We start from the raw sequence: 19626 nt of genomic DNA on the forward strand, positions 1-19626 counted from the left end.
GAAAAGTCTCTCAATTACTACAATCACCACAGTCATCATATGCAGTGGCGTAGCGTGGGGGGTGCAGGGGGGGCCGGCCGCACCGGGCGCAACATCTGGGGGTTAGGGCAAATCCACGGGTTAGGGGGCGCAAATCCACGGGTCAGGGGGCGCAAATTACTTGCCTTGCCCCGGGTGCTGACAACCCACGCTACGCCACTGATCATATGCAATCCTAGTTCACAGGATGGATAAATTTTGGGAGTACACAGGTACTCCACTTGTGATATGGGGAATCAAGCATCCTGTCAGGTCACAATCCCACAAATTTAGATTCATAATAAGAGTTACTTTCAGCTGTGCAGCTTTTCCTTTAATGCTTGCCTGATGTGTAGACTTTAGCAGATTATAATGCTTCTCTCCATGATGTAACTATAGCTGGGCCACATCATGGGAAAGTGCTGCCCTCCCACCCTCCTTTGATTACTGGGGTGACATGGCTGCAGCTTCTGGGTTCTGGTGAGAGCTTGTGAGAGGTCTGTGAGATCTCACCAGAACCGGGAAACCAAAGCTGCTTCTCCTCACTTCTCTGGCATTGGTGGCAGAGGTGGGCACAGTACCTGTGAAGGCACAGTACCCCTTGGGATTCTGCTATCCGAGGCGGCTGTCTCAGACCTCTTTATGGGCAGGGCGGCCCTGGAACAGAGGGAATTGCCTTATACCAGGTCAAACTTCTAAAATAAAGGAGGACTGCAAATTCTAACATAATGAGGAACCTGTGGGACTGCCAACCATCACCTTTGAGCATGCTGGGTGGGTCTGATGAAAGTTGGAGTCCAAAATGTCATCCAGGTGTACTACAACTCCCACCAGACCCAGCAAGCATAACTGATGCTCAACAGCGGGTGGAGGCCACCAGGTTGACGAAGACTCCTCTAGCCAGTTCAGCACGGTTCAGTTGGAGAAGGCTGAAAATTAGTTTTAAAACCAGATGGTGCTCTCAACATAAACTATAGGACAATGTCCCAAGTGGTCGCTCTCACTCCCTTTCCCTTCCCGAGCCCTACTAAACAACCCTACTAAGCCACATGAGGAACTGCTGAGGATCTTCCCCACAGCATAAACTAGCTCATGGGGTTGGAAAGAAACAAAGCAGAGTTCACTGTCCTAGGAAAACCGAGCTCAAGCCGACTTTGGATTTGATTCATTGGTCTGCCTGCCTCTCCCACTGTTAATACTCCAAGGCCTCGGTCGGGGGGAAGGGAGTGAGCGAAGAAAAGCTATTTTTATCTCTCTCGTTCCCTTTCATGCATTCCTCCGAATTTCCCCTTGGCCTTGCAGAAAAAGAAAGTCATCACGCAACTCCCAGCGGGCAGCGGCTGCTTTAAAAAACTAACCCCGCCCCCTGGCTGGAGGGAGGGTTCCCTAGCCGGTGACGTCTGCCGCGCTCATTGATAAAAGCCGCGGGATTCCCTGGCCGCGGGTAGAGGCAGCGTGCGCGCGCGAAACTGCCGGGGCGCCACGTGATTTTTGTGCGGGGAGAGAGTACCGGGGAGAGGGCCGGCCCGCTCGCAGTAAGTGGGCCCCGTTAGCCATGGAGCCCGCTTGCTTCCTCCAGCCGCACCCGTTCGGCGACCCTGGGGTGGGCTCGGATTTGTACAAGCCTTCGCCTCCCGCGGTCGCTTCGCCCAAATCCGAGCGGGTAGAGCAGCCGAAGCCAGCCGAACCGACGCGGATCATCACCGACCCGGTCTCCGGCAGATCCTACAGCAAAGGCCGCCTGCTTGGAAAGGTACCTGCGGCGTCTTGGGAGAGCGGTGGGCGAAGGAATTTCTCCCTTCCCAGCCCCGCTGCCTTCTTAGTCTGAGCCGGCCGGCTTCTAGCGTGTGCGGCCAGGGCTGGGTTCTGGCGCGCCCTAGTGAGGGATCATGGATTTAAGGGCCAATTCCGACACCCCCCGAAAGCTACCCGCGAGCTACGGCGGAGGAGACTTTCGCATAGGGTGACGAACAGCAGCACTTGCGGCTTGTCGCGATAGGGAACCCAAAAGCGCCTCATCCGCTTCCCTTTCTCCCTCTTCTCGTTCTCTATGTGCTCGCGTGGAGGGTTTCCTTCCCCCGCCAAGACTTCCCGCTTGATCCGAGGCAGGCATGTCGAGGCACGACTCTTTCTCTCTCTCTCTCTCTCCCCCCATCTCGTTTTGTGTGGGGCTTCGGGTGCAGATGGGGCTTTAATATTTAACTACTCGTCATTCATTCCCCCACTTCGTGTTTTAGTGCGCTCTTCCTCGTCCACCCACCCCCAAATGAGGAATCGTCCCAACAAGCGACCGGAGCTTTTAAAGAAGACTAGAATCTAGATAGAATTGGTTACGCTACCCAAGTGGGTCTTAGTTTGGGGGGGGGGTGCGAGAGAGGGAGAGAGAACGAATAGGAAGCGCGAAATGGCTGCTGTTTTTCCCAAAAAATTATAATAGGCCATCCCTTAGGACTTCTCCAGGGCAGCTATGATTCCATTTGACTGAGTCAAGCACGTCTGGGACCGGATGTTCAAATCGTTGTTCTTAGCCCTTTGGCGACTAGTAAGCCGTTTTCTGGTGGGTTTCTTTAGGTTTTGGGTTCTCTTGCAGATGCTGAACTGCAACTACTGGTCTAATTCAGTGAATATGTTCTGGGATGCCGTAACATATCCTGAGTGAATTCTTATACTATTTGTACAACATGGACCAGAGGGATTTTGGGGGGGGGGGATATGGTTGGTGGTTTAGATTACTTAATCTGCATTATTTATAGTCCTACTTCAACAAAGTAGGTGCTGGGGAAAGTTTGTCAACAATAGCTGACCACCATTCCTTACACCTAGAGAGCTAGTGTGATATCATGATTGGAGTGCTGGGATGGGATGAAGATGGCCATATTTAAAATTCTGTTTGCATGAAGTTTGTTGAGTGACCTTAGGCTGGTCATACTCTCTGCCAACTGTTCTGTACAGGGCTAAGATTATGCTACTGTGACCTCCTTGGAAGAACAGTAGAGCCTAAATGTAAAAGAAATTTAGCAGACAACTTGGGGAATGGACAGTTTCTCATGTTTATCCAGGAGTGTTAAGTACTGTAGGTTGCTTAGCAAAAACCTCATGCAGTAGATTGCTGTTGGAGGCTTGCTAATCTGCAATATAGAGGTTTCAGAAGGGTGGTGAGTGTCTGTTTCTGCTTGAAACATACGTTGTAGGTATTTTCCACATTTATTATGCTATTTTTGTGATATACAAATGACATGAGAAACTTGGTATACATACTTGTATAACATTGTTTATAAAATCCAAATAATAATAATAAGCACATATCTGATGCTTACTGTTGCGAAGCCATGTAAGCTTGCTAAAAATCAGGGATCAGCAACCTTTTTCAGCCGTGGGCCAGTCCACCATCCCTTAGACCATGTGGTGGGCTGGACTATATTTTGGGGAAAAAATGAACAAATTCCTATGCCCCACAAATAACCCAAAGATGCATTTTAAATAAAAGCACACATTCTACTCATGTAAAAACATGCTGATTCCTGGACCATCCGCAGACCGGATTGAGAAGGTGACTGGGCCGCATCCGGCCCCCGGGCCTTAGGTTGCCTACCCCTGCTAAAGATGCTCAAATGGATTCTAGGCAAGGACTTCAGTGATTGGAGAAGGGGCCTTCTGTCTGCTGTTCCCTTAAAGGAGCAGGGCCTTCAGGGTTCCATTCATCCTTTGTTCCATTCTATAGCATCATTCCCTGGCAAATGCAAATTTTGCTCAGCAGCTGATTTAGTAACAAAGTCTGCAAAAGGATGCAATTTTTTTGTTGACAGTTAGAAAGGAAAGTAGATGACAGAACATTTTAGAACAGTAAAACAAATGCAACACTGTGGTAATAGTTGTTGAGATGTTGCATGGCTGCACTGGTTATATGCATTGCAAACACTGGTTTCCCAGACTGCGCATATATTTTTCTTTTTTGCCTTAGAACTCTTCTGATTCAGTTTTTCCCCCCTGGCTCAAAACCACCTTGCTCATTGAGCAATCTGTGTAATCAGGTTTCAGAGTAGGGGGGTGGGGGGAAAGCAGCAGCATTTCCACTGGAAATCTCTCCTCTTGGTGAGCAAAGCTGGCATTGTTTCGAAGATCGTGCTTTGAAGGAGGGGTGCGTCGGTTGGTTCCTTTTGCCCTACATCAAACAATGTGATGTGTCATATGGAAAATCTGCTCATTGTGTATGGGGGTGTCTTGGCACTTCCAAACGCGGTAGAGCTAATGTCGAATTTGGCAGTGTGTATAATTCTCTCTCTTCCCCCAACCCCTGTTCTTACTGCTTCTTTGAAAGATCCTTTCTGGCAATACCAGACAGAGCTGTTTCTGTGCTGATGCCCAAGCTAGGATTTTATGAGAAACTGGTTTCTCTTTGTTCAGGATGTTGTATAGGTGTGGGGCTTATTTTAGGTAAGGTGTAGGCTGCAGCAAAGATATACTTTCTTTACAGCTGGAAAAACCTGTCTCTAGTCCTCCTTGAGTGCTGGTTGTCTTGTGAGAAGAACTAAACCATATTCTGTTAAAAAAAGCATGACGACAGTGGGTGTGGGGAAACCCAAAGGAACAGACACAAACCCTAGGATAGTGAGAGCTGTAACATGAAATAAAATGTATGCCTGGAGAATGTGCTAAACCATAGTCAGAAGTGGAACTGTTTCTTTAAAATGGAATGTTTTCCCTACATAACATGTTCAAATGTTTGAATTAGGAGAATATTTTGTTTACCATTAAGAAAATAAGTTGGTTTTCAAGTTACACAAACTTGCCCATAAATTTTGAATATCCAAAGCGGCAGGACACAAATGCTGGACTTCCTCTGTTCAAGTTCCTCAAACTTGTCCCTCCTGACTTGGAATGGAGCTTTTATTTTATTGAGCCATACACTTGGCCTAGGTTATAATTTCAATATATTGCAATGTCACTGAGGGAATGGAATGGAATGAAAGAAATGTCTTGGGCATGTTTCCCAAACTTGAAATTATGATGCTGGATCCCTCTCATTTAAACAAAACTTGGAAGCCCGTGAAATATTTGAGTTGATTATTGAGTCTGTTCTTTAGCACCATGGTTGAGATATTACTGTGCTTAAGTGGCTATGACCATGTTTTGAAGTAGTCCATCCTTAAAGGACTTGAAGGGTGAGTTCACATTAGTTCTTGCCATCTGGCTGGGTTCCTGTTTTGGTATACTTTGCCTGAGGTGCTAAGGCAGTGATCTCAGGCATATGTTAGATGTTTCTCACACTTCAGGTTAGAATGCTGTTAGTCATGCGGCAATTGCATTTTCTGTGATCTCATCCTACTTAGATCTGAATTGGATCCCGTCCTAATCCTGTATCCTTGCTTTTTGTGGTCTTGATGTGTCTAGTTCTAGGCGAAGATCTGAGAGAATGCTAAGTATGTTGAAAGCAGCAGGCACATGAACCTGAGTCCAAAGCCCAACCATTGACAAGCATCAGACCTCCAGGGTCTCTAGCAAAAAATGGTCTTTCCACTACCACTTATGAGCCTTTTAACTGGAGATTTTCTGTATATACAGCATATGCTGTAGAACCAACCTTCTGAACTAAGGACTCCTCTTCTGATACCCATTACGCATGAATGAAAGCAGGCAGTTCTTCCAGTAACTAGAGATATCTTAAAAGAAGAGCCTTAAAATCTATCCTCAACTAGTGTTTTATGTTGACTTAGTTTTGGTGGCAAATACAGTCCTAGCACTTGGGCTGAAGACCACGGTTCCCCTATATTTAAGAAGCCAAATTGATGGTACAGGTGCCAGGGGGAAATGAAACCCGAGATGCTTCCATGAGTTGCTAATCTATCAAGGACAAGAAAGGAGTTTTCTTTAGCCCACCCTCCTAATTGCTGCCTTATTGGTTTGCAGGGTGGATTTGCAAGGTGCTATGAAGTGACAGACCTCTCGAGCAACAAGACCTATGCAGTGAAGGTCATTCCTCACAGCAGAGTGGCCAAGCCACATCAACGGGAGAAGGTATGTAGCTCCCTAGTCCCAGGCAGAATGAGGATAGCTGGGGTGCTGGCCATGTCCTAGCTACCAACTCTTTCTGATTATGCTTCTTCCAGATCATCAATGAAATCGAGCTGCACAGAGACCTGCACCACAAACACATTGTGAAGTTCTCGCATCATTTTGAGGATACGGAGAACATCTATATCTTCCTTGAGCACTGCAGCAGGAAAGTGAGTCCCAACTTTTCTTTCTCTACAGGGAACCTGTACCTCCCCATCAGGCATACTTTATTTCTATTGGACTCAATGTTTTATTGCACTGTGAACAAAGGGCAGCAGAAGTAGAACCTGTAGAATGGTTTGCATTGAACAACAGGCCTCTGCCTATACGAGATATATCATCCACTGGATGCTTCCCATGGGTACAATGGATGAAAGTGTGGTTTTCTGTTATGACTGGACATGGTAGGAAAAGGTGGGATATATTACTGCAGCACAGGGAGTTGCTGGGTTAGAATGCCTCTTATTGTGTCAAAGCAGTAGGACCTGTAATAGTGGCAATTAGTTCTGCTGTCAGACATTTCCCAGGAGTGCTGGGGACCATGTAGGTCAGGCAGACCTCTTTCAGCATCCTTGGGAATGTAGGAATGTTCACAGGCAGGTTTCCTTACCGATACTGAATTGGCACATTTGCTGTTTGCCATTTGATACTCCTGCTTTGCATGATACAGCGCCACAAATGCTTGCATAAGAATCTGTCATACAGGTGCCCTTGGCATGGAAGCTGCAGCTGCCATGCATAACAGTCATGCTATTTTAGCTGCTTGTTCTCTGTTTGCAGTTCAAACCCCTGTAAACACAGTAAGTCAGCCACTGGCATCTTAATGGCTTTGGCTGCTCTGGGATAGATCAAACTTGATATAAAACTGCCCTGCAAGGATTACTTGTCGGAATAGTGCTTGTATAGAAGGAATTGGGATCGGATCCAGGATTTCACACAGGAACTTCATTTTGCTAAAACAGAACTGGTTATTGCTATCTAGAGGCTTTTCTTGGAGCACTTCAGTTGCATTTCTTAATGTTTAATAGAGTTCGTTTATCTTCATTCGGCTTGCTTGTAAGCCTTGCATGATTAAATCTGCAGTCTTCACATCCATTTTGGAATAACTGTTGGGAGAGGTCTAGTAATTCCCCTTGGACTCATGACCAGCCTCTAGTATAAAGGGCACATTGTAGCAAATCTTGGAATCTTTGTGATTAGACCCTGAAAAGAGATTTATTTTGAGAGAAACCATAAAACATGAATGCGCATCCCTAGCTGGATTCAGAGGTTTAGGATGGGAGGAGGAGGAGAATCTGATAGTGGAAGACAAGTGTGTGAGAGTTTTGGAATACTTGTCCAAACCACTATTTTGAACCTGAGAGGAGGTTGTCTTAGCATTGTCCAGTGAGCTTCATGGCTGAGGAGTCCTTTGAATATGGTGCTTCCAATACTAATACTGGAACAACTACACCACCCTGGTTCTTGCTTGCAATACACCAGGACAACTAGTCATTCTTAGACTAATAATAGGCTGCAAGAGCATCTCTGTAACCAAACCTTTTCTCTTGCAGTCTTTGGCACATATCTGGAAATCCCGACACACGCTTCTGGAGGCAGAGGTCCGATATTACCTCAAACAGATTATCTCTGCCTTGAAATACCTCCACCTTAAGGGCATCCTGCACCGGGATCTGAAACTGGGTATGTGCAACATAGCTTGTTCATTTGGGAGTGAATTTGTATTGTTGAGGTTGAAGTAACCTTCTAATCTTCTTGTATCTTAGAAACTTGCATTTTAAAAATACAAAAACTGGGTTTCTAGATACCTATTCAGGAAATGCTGCTCTGCGGGGAATAAGCACAGCTTTGTCTTCTAGGTATCTAGAGGAGGAACTGCTGAGACAGTTGCGCAATGTTTGACATTTAGAGCCCTCTTCTTTTCTGTTGCAGGTAACTTTTTCGTCAATGAAAACATGGAACTGAAAGTTGGAGACTTTGGTTTGGCTGCCAGACTGGAGCCTGCAGACCAGCGAAAAAAGTAGGTAGCTTGATGTTCTGTATGTTGCCTGGATCACTTTTGTATGCTCTTTCGTTGTTGAATGTTGCCCTAGCTTACTCCAGAGTAAAGAGGTTCTCTTATGTGTCTCCTTGGCCTGTTTATCCCACCACACACACCCCTTTGCAGCTGTGTGCGTTTGGGGAAGGGGGAATTGGAGCACAACAGGGACACTGGACTTGAAATACTCCTTTGCTTCAGCCTGGAACTTGGTGGTGAAAGGAACAAAGCAGTTACTGTGTGTGCAGTTCTGTCTAAGGCAGAAGCCTCATGTTTGCACAGCAGAGAGAAACAATGCCCAACCTTATATTGGATTTCTGCCTCATGCAAAGTGTTGGTTGCTGCTGTAACTGTGATGGGCAAGCATACAGCGTAGAAAGGAGTTCTGGATGGGGAAGGGTTCTTACACACAATAGGGTAGCAGTGAGTGGGTATAGGTGCAAGGGACAGCCAAGTCAGTACTATTGAGATTCTAGTCAGAAAGATGTGTCTGAGGCTACAGGGAGGCTCACGCAGCAAAGTAGTATGGTATTGGTTGGTTCATTCACATGTTGCAGGGGCACCAGGGGGCTGGAAAAGGGGCTACAGTGAGATGCGCCAGTCAGAGCCTCGGCTGCAGCCTTGAAAACTGGCAGAATGATCTTGTCAGATCAGGGTTTTTGTTACCTACTTGATCAGCTGTGATCCTATTGTAGTAAAATAAACCTTGTTCACTGTTTGCTTCGAGTTAAGAAACTATAATCCAGCCTGTACTATTGCAAAAGAGGACGCCCAACGTCTGACAGTAGAACTCTTTAAAAAAGGGAAAAAAGAGACCTTTTAAAAATAGGGTTCTGTGGTTAATTGAAACGCATGTTGTAACTTTCCCCAGGTACATGTTTACTCAGCTTAAATCTTTGCAGTAGGAAATGAATCTGAGAGGATGTTGTGAAAGTGGTATTTCTGTAGAAACTTTTGTGAGGTTGGCGTGGCTTGGCATGGTCTATGGTAGCAGATCTTAAGATGTCACAGACGAAGCTGCCCTGAGCCAGACCACTTGTCCATGATAGCCAAGGGATTGAGCCTGGGACAGAGTTCTGCATGCACTGAGGCATACCCTTTCCCCTTTACTCTTCCGGCAGCAGCATTTCCTATGCCAAAACTTCCCTTTTTGTACTGCTGGCATGGCAAGGAATCCTTGCTGTAACCCAACTAATGATCCTATGTGTGTTTGCTTCCAGGACTATCTGTGGTACCCCCAATTACCTTGCCCCCGAAGTACTCCTGCGACAGGGGCATGGGCCGGAGTCAGATGTGTGGTCTTTGGGCTGTGTCATGTAAGTCCAAAGCACGTTTTCCCCCTGCTGAAGGCTTCTTGCAGGCCTGTTTCAGTGCTGCAACTTCTTGGCTTTTTAGTTCTTTTTGTATAGCTAAATGGGAGGAAGCAGGATTCTTTGGCCAGCATGTTCTAGCACAGTGGTTCTCAACCTGTGGGTCCCCAGATGTTGTTGGACTACAACTCCCATCACCCCTAAGCTCTGGCCTTGCTAGCTAGGGGTGATGGGAGTTGTAGTCCAACAACATCTGGGGAACGCGCAGGTTGAGAAAGGCTGCCTAGCACAACTTAAAGCTTGTTGAAGATTAAGTACAAAAAATAATAGGCTACAAGCAAAAGCTTGGAGTGGGCGGCAAATGCAAGAACCCTAAAGAGAAGCTGCGATGAAATTAAATGCATGAAGCCAAGTCTGCATGCAGCCAAGCAGCCTAAATTCCAGCTGTTGACACCTTGCTTCAAACAAAGGATTCCTCTTCTCAAAAAATGTTTAGCATCTTGATGGCTTTGTGGGGGAAATTGTTAGTTAGCCACAGAGCACCACTGCATATCCCTCTGTCTGGGGCTCTAAACAGAGAGGTGGTAATTGAAGTCGGGGTTATTGGAGATTGGTGGAATGAGGAATCAGTTTGCTCAAGTATATTGGGATCAAATCGCAAACAGCTTTGTAGGGCTCCTTGCTAAGTGCTTATTGCCTCCCTATTGCTTCTTACAAATGCTGAAGCGCTTGTGTCAGCTTGACAGCGTAGTGCACCATGTTCTGCACTAGATGAAGCTCACAAACACTGAGGGCATCTTAAGAGGGAAAGTAGCAGTTGAAGCTTTTCAGTGGTTGATAAAGCTGAGGGCTTTGCCAATTTAATTTAAGTGCTCTTGGCTATGATAGTAGTGTGGAATTCAGGCTACCTGTTGGGTCCCCTGAGCAATGGAAGTATCGGTCTGAGTATTACATAAATGCTTGTATGCTGAGCATATGTTGCTAGCATAGCTTGACTGCAACTAGACCCATAAAGCTTTGCCCAAAATGACTGCTTATATGTATTTCTGGGCCATATATAAGATGGTCTATTTTAAGGACAAATCTGTTTATTTAATGAAACTCAAAACACCACAAAGCTGCTGCTAATCTTTTACAATCTTATTGACAATTTCATTAGAACAAATGGAAAAAGTGGCTGGCCTGTGGTTCACAGCTGGCTATTTGGCTCAGGTGCTATTCGGCTGCTTTCCGGAGTGTCGTCTTAAAAAATAGTTTGTGCCTTCAGTTGTCTTTGCCCTGGTTAGCCACAGCTTCCTGTTAAGTTTTCACAGCGCAGTAAATGGAAATTTTTATCTTGAGTGCTGGGGGGTGAGGGAAGAGTAGCCTTGAACCGGGTGACTGCAAAGGGGAGATCCTTCCTTCTCTCCTTTTCCCAGTTTTCAGCTAGGCACAGAACCTCTTCTAGAGAGGCTTGGCTTGCTAGCTCTGATCACATGGAAGGGCTGTCACTGGCTCTCCGGATGTGCCTCCGGTCTGCAAGCACCTGAAGCGACAGCAGTGTCTTATGAGCTTCATTACAGGGAGCACTTAACTGGGTGTTGCCGCCTGTCAGACTTCCTCCAGAGTTGTTGCTGAGTCATGTGCTCATGGAGGCTGCCAAGGGCAGGCTGCTAGGCCAGAACGATTCTTGAGTCTCCTCAGCACTGAGTGAATTCACCACTTGCCACCTTTCTTCTCCCCACCCCTCAGGTACACGTTGCTGTGTGGGACCCCCCCTTTTGAGACTTCTGACCTCAAGGAGACCTACAAATGCATCAAGCATGTCACCTACACGCTCCCAGCCTTCCTTTCCCTACCAGCCAAGAACCTGCTCGTTGGCATCTTGAAACGCAACCCCCAGGACCGCTTCACGCTGGAGGAGATCTTGGACCATGAGTTCTTCACCAAAGTGAGCAGCAATCTTGTGTGTCTGTTTGTTTGTCTGTGTGTTCTAGCGATGTCACTGCCAAGGTAGTAAGCTAGGCTACACAACACGCTGTAAAGTGAGAAGTAGCGATGTCTCTTTCTTGGGGTGATAACTTCTTCCTATTCATATGGAGTCTGACTGGGCCACCACCATTATTGGAATGGCAGTGTTCTATTAATATGGGTGTTAGCTCCTGGGATCCTGCCTGGATTGCAGTTTAGATAATTACATCCTGCTTCTAATTATCGCTTAACAATCCTCAGATATCTTTGCTCTATGCTGCCTGGTTATTATTGCACCCTTTCCAAGGGTGCATGTGATTTAGAGGACTTGCACAACTTGTGAATGTGGCCAAATCCTGTCAATTGGCAATAGGGCCTTGAAGAAGAAGCTGTCATTGGTCCAGTATATTGTGTACAGTCTGTTCTGATGCATAGCTCAGCTTCGCTAATTAGTTTCCTCAACTTTCAAGGGATACACGCCTGATAAGCTCCCGCCCAGCAGCTGTGTGATGGTGCCGGAACTGAACCCCCCCAACCCTGCCAGGAGCCTGTTTGTAAAGGTCACAAAGACTCTCTTTGGGAAAAGGAAGTCAAAAGGTAAGTTGCACGTTGACCTCTTGTTCTGGGAACTGACTGTAGCCCCTGTGAAAACTTATGCTCACACTTCTGCCTAATAAGAGCCCTGCTCAGTCACCTAGCTCAGTGTTTGGTTCCTGCCAAGGCCAACAATATGCCTTTGGGAAGCACACAAGCAAGGCGTGAGGCCAATAGCAACATGTTGGTCCTGCCTGGAGGTAGCCACTAGTTTTCCCTTGATGCTTCATCCGCAGGATTGGGAAACTGGGAAATACTAGGATTGGCAATAAACTCTAGACACTGCAGCCCTTCACCACCTGATGCATAGAATAGAAAAATATGGGGAAAGGAGGCTTGCCACTTGGAACCTTAAATAAACACTAAGTGGCCAAGCTAGAGCAACCCCTAGAACTCCCATGTCAGTCCCTAACCCCTGATGTATGTACTTGACAGAGTCTACTTTAAGCAATATCTGCAGCCCTGTCCTGTTGACTTTGTGTTAGGATCTTATTAACTCATATTCTTCTTACTTTAGTTAAGAAGGCTCCTTCAGAAGAGAGAGATGATATCTCCAAGCTGGTAACAGGCCTTGTGAAGACCTCCATCTGTAGGCAACTGAGCCACAAAACTGTCGAAGGGAATGAGGTAAACTAACTGCAGGAACTTGGCTGTTCAGTTGTGGCTTTCAGAGGAAGGAAAGGGAAACAAGGAAGTTACCCTGCTATGTGCTGATCAGACTTTCTGTCTCCTTAGGTCACTCCTTTGAATGGTCAGAGTCCCGGCTCTAGCCCAGTAGATACGGTAGCAGAGGAAGGCTCACAGAAATCTATCTCCAGGTCTATTCGTGGGACGATGGCTAGCAGCAGCTGTGAAGGTGAGAAGTGGCAATGTCTCAATTAGCAATTCCTCCTTAACAGTGTATTTTGGTCAGATGGAATCTGCTGTCTGTCAGGACTAGTCCCTGTGTGGTAGAGGGCCTTCAAGAGCAAAGCAGAGAAGCACTTCATTGTGGACAGTAGGGCCAACAAGCAGTTTAAGTCTTGAGCAGACTGACTCTGAACTGGCAGGTTCAGTCTCACAATGCCTATCAGTCATCGAAACTGAACAACAAATCCATTCTTAGAGGTGGGGTAACTCTGGATACTGGAGACAATTGGGGAGGGCCATTGCTGTCACATCCTCCATTGTTTCTGAAAAAATTCATTTCTGCTCATGGTTAGATAATGAATTCTATTCTGGGTTTGATGGCCTTTTGGCTGGGTCCTGTAGGTTTTAATGTTAGAAGTGGCTTAATTTGAGGGTGCGAAAGCTGTGGCCCTGCAGAGGTTGTTGGGCCCCAACTTCCTTCAGCCCCAGACTGCATAGCCAGTGGTTGGAGATGATGAGAGTTGTAATCCAGAAACAGGGGGGCAAGGGGTCAACAAGTTCTTCAGCCTTTCTCTTCCCACTCCCGTTTGAATTTTGAGCTTCAGGAGCAGAAAATCTCTTGAGCTTGGCCCATGTAAGCTGATTTTGTGAAAGCTTAACTATCTTCTTCCCCTCTTTCCCCCACCCACTAGTATTTGAAGACTGTGTCACAGCATCATCTGTCATTGAGTCAGCCATTGGTCTTCTGAAGAACTGTCTATCTGTCATGCCACCAGGTAACTTAAGCTTCAGGGAGTATCACAACCCCTGGGATGGTTAGAGACAAATGGAAGAACTGTTGTCTTGGATGTTGATATTAGGGAGGAGAAGCAGGAGAGGTGCAGCCCTAGTTCCTCTAACCTGCTAAAGAGGCTTTTAAAACAGGCTCCCTGGGTCTCGGTAACCTGATATTTGTTGTCATCCAGAATAAGGGCCACCTCCTTTTAGGTAGCATCCTGATGGAATGCAGAAACTAAGGGTTGGGGTGTGTGTCCATCTACCTATTTATCTAGATAAATGGTAATCCAATGATTAATTTGCAACATCTGGGGATAGGAAAGATGAGACTGATTCTGTTCCTATCCCAAGCATGACCTCTCCTCTTTCAACCTCATTTCAGTACCACTTTTGAAATAGGTTTGAACCTATTAGCTTTATTTAATGAGTACCTTTCTTCCCTGTCCAGCTGAGAGGAATCCTGCTTCCCTGGCTTGCCATGAGCACTTTGTCTGGGTGAGCAAGTGGGTGGACTATTCCAACAAGTATGGTTTCGGCTATCAGCTCTCCAACCACAGCATTGGTGTCCTCTTCAACGATGGAACTCATATGGCCCTCTCTGCCAACTGGAAGTGAGTGGAAGAAACGGACTTCCTGGAGGGTTTTGAGGTTGGGAAGTGTGGAAGTGTAGTCATGGCCTACCTTGACTAGGTCCTACTTAGCCACCTTCTGGTGCGGTGAGGGGGACTGCAAGATATTGTATGGATCAAATTCTTGAGTAACCCACAAGCATGGGAGAAGGGGCCTCCCTTGCTTGGAGCAAGGCTAGAGGACTAGATTATGGGAGGAGTTGAACATTGTGCTAAAGCAAGTATTCTTTTAGTGTGCCAGGCAGAATGACCTCCCTTCTCCCTGTGTGTTCTGGGGGTAGATTGAGGAGGAGAGGAGGGCAAGTCCAGTTTGCAATAGCAGGCACCCTTGCACTGGTTCCAGCTAGCTGAATGCACTTAGTTGAATCAGGCCCTATCTTTATGATCTTATGGTGGTGGGGACAGTCTGTGTTTGCCCACATGGGGGTTTGTCTTGGGATGATCCAAAAGGTCTGATTCAATAAGGAACAGACAACCTTTAAGGGTATGTGTTTTTTTTGGAGCATAGCAGATAGACCACTTTCATAAACTGAAACTAAAGTTTTATGACTACAATCTGGCTACTGCAGCTAACTGCATTCTCTTTCCCTTCAGGAAAGTGCATTACAACCTGACAAACAGCAAGCATTTCTCCTTCCCGGCTTCAGCTGTCCCTGAGCAGCTGCAGGGGCAGATGGGTGTCCTGCAGTACTTTGCCTCATATATGGAACAGCATCTAATGAAGGTGAGCAGCTGCCTGGCTTGACATAGTTGGTATGTGTGTACAGAGTTAGTTGCATTGGCTTGCTGACGATTCGACTCGATGCAGAAAACACGAGTTGTGTTTTTGCAGAGAACAATCCCCCCTTGCTCTCAAGTATGTTTGGCCATATTCAAGGTTCATAGGAAGAGCCTCCCTTGAGGTCTTGTGGGATACACCTGAAAGCACTGAAGCTTTCATCATATTGGCCAAACTTTGGTTCGTGGCTCCAAACACCAAAGCATGTATTTGGTGGGCTCTTTACTGCTGGATTCTGCACTCCTAGTTGCCTTGCCATGCCTGCTCACATCTTTGACTACTTCATGTACTCAAAAGTCTCGATTGGTGGATGGAGTAGGACTTCCTTTCCCAAAGCAGAGATGATCCATTAAATGGATGTGCTAATTCATGTTCCTTGAATTTGGCTGGTACTTATCTTCTCCTTTGGCTTGGCAGTAGTGTTAGGGATAAAGTTATACGGAAAAACAACTGCTAGGACTAAGCCAGTCATGTGGTGCCAATGATTCTCTAATTTCTCTTTTTTCTTCCCTTCTCTCCATTCCCCCCCTCCAAAAAATCCCAGGGAGGAGACTTACCCAGCATAGATGAGACTGGACAGGTTCCACTGTTGCTTCTACAATGGGTGAAGACTAATCAAGCCTTATTGATGCTTTTTAGCAATGGAACCTTTCAGGTAATAATGGCACCCAGTCTTTTTAGCAGATTACGTAGGCCCTATGTCCTACCTGTTGATGGAGGTGGCACATGTTGGTGTTTCATATCCATACCTCAGCTCAGTTGCTATAACTATTGTGTGGGGTATAATCTGAAGTGTTGCCTTTTGCTTTGGAAAGAAGCTTTCTGTGGAGTGCTTCTGAGAATGTGGATGCTAAGCTGAAAGTAGATGCTGGGCTATCTGCTTTGTAGAGCACATTCAGTTTGTTATGGTTACTCTGCTATTTTTGAGTAGCAGCTGGTTTCTTGAAATTATGAATTCTAACCCATTTTAAAGCACCTCTACAAATACTGAAACCTATCTGATTCCCATAGGCCCTTTTCTAAATCTGGATTCCTACCCCTTCAGCAATTTGCCCTTTGTTTCCACTTAGATGCAGATGTCTGTGGTGGGGGCATAAAACTACCCTCCATATTAAGGCTATGCTAGCAGATACCTAGGTGCAGGCTGTGGTTGATGGCTAAACCCAATTGAGTTGGGAGTCCCAAAGGGTAAGGAGTGCTACACAGAAAGAGGCACAAGTATTAAATGTTGTGTTCCATCTCCTTTATTCTAGGTGAACTTCTACAATGATCATACCAAGGTGATCTTCAGCAAACCCGACCACACCTGCCTCCTCACCTACATAAACCGTGACAGGAATTCCTACACCTACAAGCTCAGCAGCATTGCAGAACTTGGCTGTTCACCGGAGCTCCAGCGTCGGCTCAAATACATCCTCAAGCTGCTTCAACAGCGAGTGGAAGCATAAGGCTACAGGGTGGACACCTGGTATCCTTGGCCCTTTCTGTTCTTCCAAGAGCTTTGATGTTAACGGTGCAGGAGAAGGCAACGCTTGAGACATCAGAATTCTTCCTTAGTCACATGCCTTTCTACAAGGGAAAACTTCAAAACCCAAACTGCACTCAGATTGGGCCAAACCCTTCTTCAGAATCCATCAACTTCTGGGATGCTAGCCACCTAATGACTTTTTGTTATTGTTAAAGAAATGGGATTTTTTTTCACTTGCTTTGACATGACTGCTCCAGTCCACATTGGAGAGGAGGAGTAGAGATAATTGCCTTTACTCCTGTGTGGCCTTTGCACAGATGGTTATGCACATTGGCTTGTTCATGGGGAGAGGAGAATCTGTGATACATACACTCCATGGGAAACAAGTAGTGAGGGTAATAGCAAATCTTTTTTTTAAAAGAAAAAAAGTTTTCTGAGTTTTGTCCAGTGCCTAATGCCAAATCTGCTGTTGGATCTTGGCATCTCAGAGTCTGAAGGGTTAAAGGGCTGTGAGTCCAGTTCATGTATTCTGGCTAAATCAAGTGATTTCTGTTGTGAGCCATTTCAGGCTCTTGCAACACTACTGCTGCCTTCCCGTGGAATGCAGTTTTTTTGGGTTTTTTTGCTCAGAGTTGCATTACTTGCCTAATCCGTGGCTGGTTCTGACTCATGGACCAAACAAGAAATCTGTGAATTGGGTGTGGCTGCGCTGCTAAGAAGGGCAGCAGAAACGGATGCTGCAGAGGCACAAGATCAGACAAACTGCTTCCCTGCTTTAGCTGTGATAGGACTACCACAATCCTTGGGGGACTGTAGTTAGCTGAAGAGCCAGCTGGCTGCCTTCTGGAATTGGTAGGGAAAGAACTGCTACAGCTCTTTAATTTGGGAGGAACAGAGGTAGGATAGCTGAATCTTCAGCCTGAAATGAGGGTTAATTCAAACACCTAGTGCTGCTGCTGCTGCTGCTGCTAAGCACTCGAGGCTGCAAAGGTACATGTTGGGTAATGGAACTGTTACACTAATTAGGCAAATGGGATTTTTTTTTTTCTTTTTGTGCTGAGACTGTGAAACACCCTGTTTGCCTCATTTTCTCAGCTGTTTTCATTCCAAGATGCAGCAGAGGGATTCTGTAAATTGCCATGGTACAGACTTGAACGGCTTCGTTGGAAGCTGCCAGTTTAATGTTTTGAACTTGACAAGACTATTTGTCCAGCTATGGAGCCTAAATGGTGTGAACATCCTAAGATTTATTTATGTATTTATGAGCTATTTATTTTGCACCTGTGTCTTGTCAATCATTGCACACCATGTCTCCAAAAACCCAGCTGTCTTGATTACAATAAAACTCATTTTTATTTAAAAGCAAAAGAACAATGGTTACTTTGTAAGTGTCTCATTGGTGGCTAGGAGTTTCATTGGGGCTGCCGGGGAGGCAAATAGAAAGCTGTATCAATGTTTCCTTGGTCTAGAGACTACTATAACATATTCATGCTATGGAAAGCTGCTTCATATATTAGCATGTCCCCAGAGGAAGCTTGGCAGGTGTGCACCTACATAGACAGTAGACATACTTCATGTGCTAGCTAGCAATACAACATTAGCTGCAGATAATAAAAAACAACTTCCGCTCAAGCAGCAGCAAAAAAAGAGATTCTTTTATATACTTAGTTTGGGGAACAAAATTCACCTGGTGCTAAAGAAATCAAAGAAAGGTGCATTGCTGGGCATTGCACAGTCAGGATCCCACTGCCAAAAAACCCCTCTTCCCAATAACTGTCTACTGCACTTGTTGGGGTCACCTGGAAAGGGATCTCTGAACTTGATCTCAGAGTCTGGGAGGAAGCCATTGAATGGGATTTAAAGATCAAAAACAGAATTGGGAATTATAATAATAATAAACTTTTATTTATATCCCACCCTTTCCGGTTCAGAAAACTGGGCTCAGGGCAGCTAACAACAAATTTAAAACACTTAATTGTAGAAGCAGCATAAAATACAGTATAAAAACATGAATAACAATAAAATTCAAAGTTCAGAAATCAATTTGGGGAAAATCCATCTAATAAGCATTAGATAGTCACCAGGGGTAGCTGGCCGAATTAGTCCTACTTGGGCCAGCGAGGAGGCCAGGGGAGAATTAGCTGTGGGGTCTCGGAGCACATAATCTTCATAAAAGGGAAGGGGGGAGGGAAGAGAAGGGAAATAAAAGATCAGGCTGAATTCAAATTAAAGGCCAGGTGGAATAGCTGTCTTACAGGCCCGACGGAAGGAGGTTAAATCCTGAAGGGCCTTAGTCTCATGGGACAGAGCATTCTACCAGGTCGGAGCCATCACTGAAAAGGCCCTGGCCCTGGTGGAGGATAGTCTGACTTCCTTAGGGCCCGGGACCTCTAAACTATGGTTATTCATGGACCTTAAGGTCCTCTGTGGGGCATACCAGGAGAGGCGGTCCTGTAAATAAGAGGGCCCTAAGCCACAAAGGGCTTTAAAGGTCAAAACCAGCCCCTTGAACCTGACCCTATACTCCACTGGGAGCCAGTGCAACTGGTAAAGCATTGGGTGAATATGATCTCATGGCAGGGACCCCGTAAGGAGCCTCACTGCAGCTTTCAGCACCCACTGGAGTTTGTAGGACAGTTTCAAGGCAGCCCCACGTAGAGTGAATTACAGTAGTCAAGCCTGGAGGTGACCGTCGCATCGATCACTGTGGCCAGATCGGGATGGGAAATAGGGAGTGGAAATGGACTGGAAGTCAGTGCTGATGAGAGAGCACTGGTGTAACGTGATCAAAACATCTAATCTTGAAGGCCTATTCGGGACCAACTGAAGTTTCTGGAACAGTTTCAAAGGCATCCTGCGTACAATGCATGGCGGTTATCCAAATGGGTGGTTACCAAAGCACATGAGTAACAGAAGCAAAGGCTATTTTGGTCTAGGCAGAGCATGAACACTGGGGACTTCCCGGTACACAGGCAACATGGCTGGAGGCTGGTTCAAGCATGAAGTTATGTCCAGTACGGAAATCTCTTGCAGCTGTTTGAAAGTGGCTGGGATGTTCCTACTTGTGAGAACTGATTTAGACATTACATAGACTAAGCTAATGAAATGCTGAGCTGAGATGTCGTGTTAGTGGGTTGTTCTTTTAAAAAATCCGTCTACAA

The 19626-nt window shown here is 46.0% G+C and overlaps 1 protein-coding gene across 2 annotated transcripts; it reads left to right on the forward strand.

Annotated features, from left to right (window-relative positions):
* The first annotated feature begins 1460 nt into the window (after window positions 1-1460).
* PLK3 (polo like kinase 3) lies at window positions 1461-17841 on the forward strand. 2 transcript variants are annotated; one of them, XM_028733635.2, is made up of 15 exons: window positions 1461-1771; window positions 5926-6033; window positions 6126-6242; window positions 7626-7755; window positions 8005-8092; window positions 9331-9426; window positions 11152-11350; window positions 11841-11967; window positions 12482-12591; window positions 12700-12820; window positions 13506-13589; window positions 14039-14201; window positions 14814-14943; window positions 15542-15652; window positions 16251-17841. In XM_028733635.2, exons 1-15 carry the CDS (start codon window positions 1574-1576, stop codon window positions 16443-16445), a joined length of 1977 nt encoding a protein of 658 aa, XP_028589468.1. In that variant the 5' UTR covers window positions 1461-1573; the 3' UTR covers window positions 16446-17841. The 2 variants fall into 2 exon arrangements, with proteins under 2 accessions (XP_028589468.1, XP_028589469.1); XM_028733636.2 differs by lacking the exon at window positions 1461-1771 and adding an exon at window positions 2437-2575.
* The last annotated feature ends 1785 nt before the right edge of the window (window positions 17842-19626 follow it).

Source organism: Podarcis muralis, chromosome 5 (assembly GCF_964188315.1).
Source record: "Podarcis muralis chromosome 5, rPodMur119.hap1.1, whole genome shotgun sequence".
NCBI lineage: Eukaryota > Metazoa > Chordata > Lepidosauria > Squamata > Lacertidae > Podarcis > Podarcis muralis.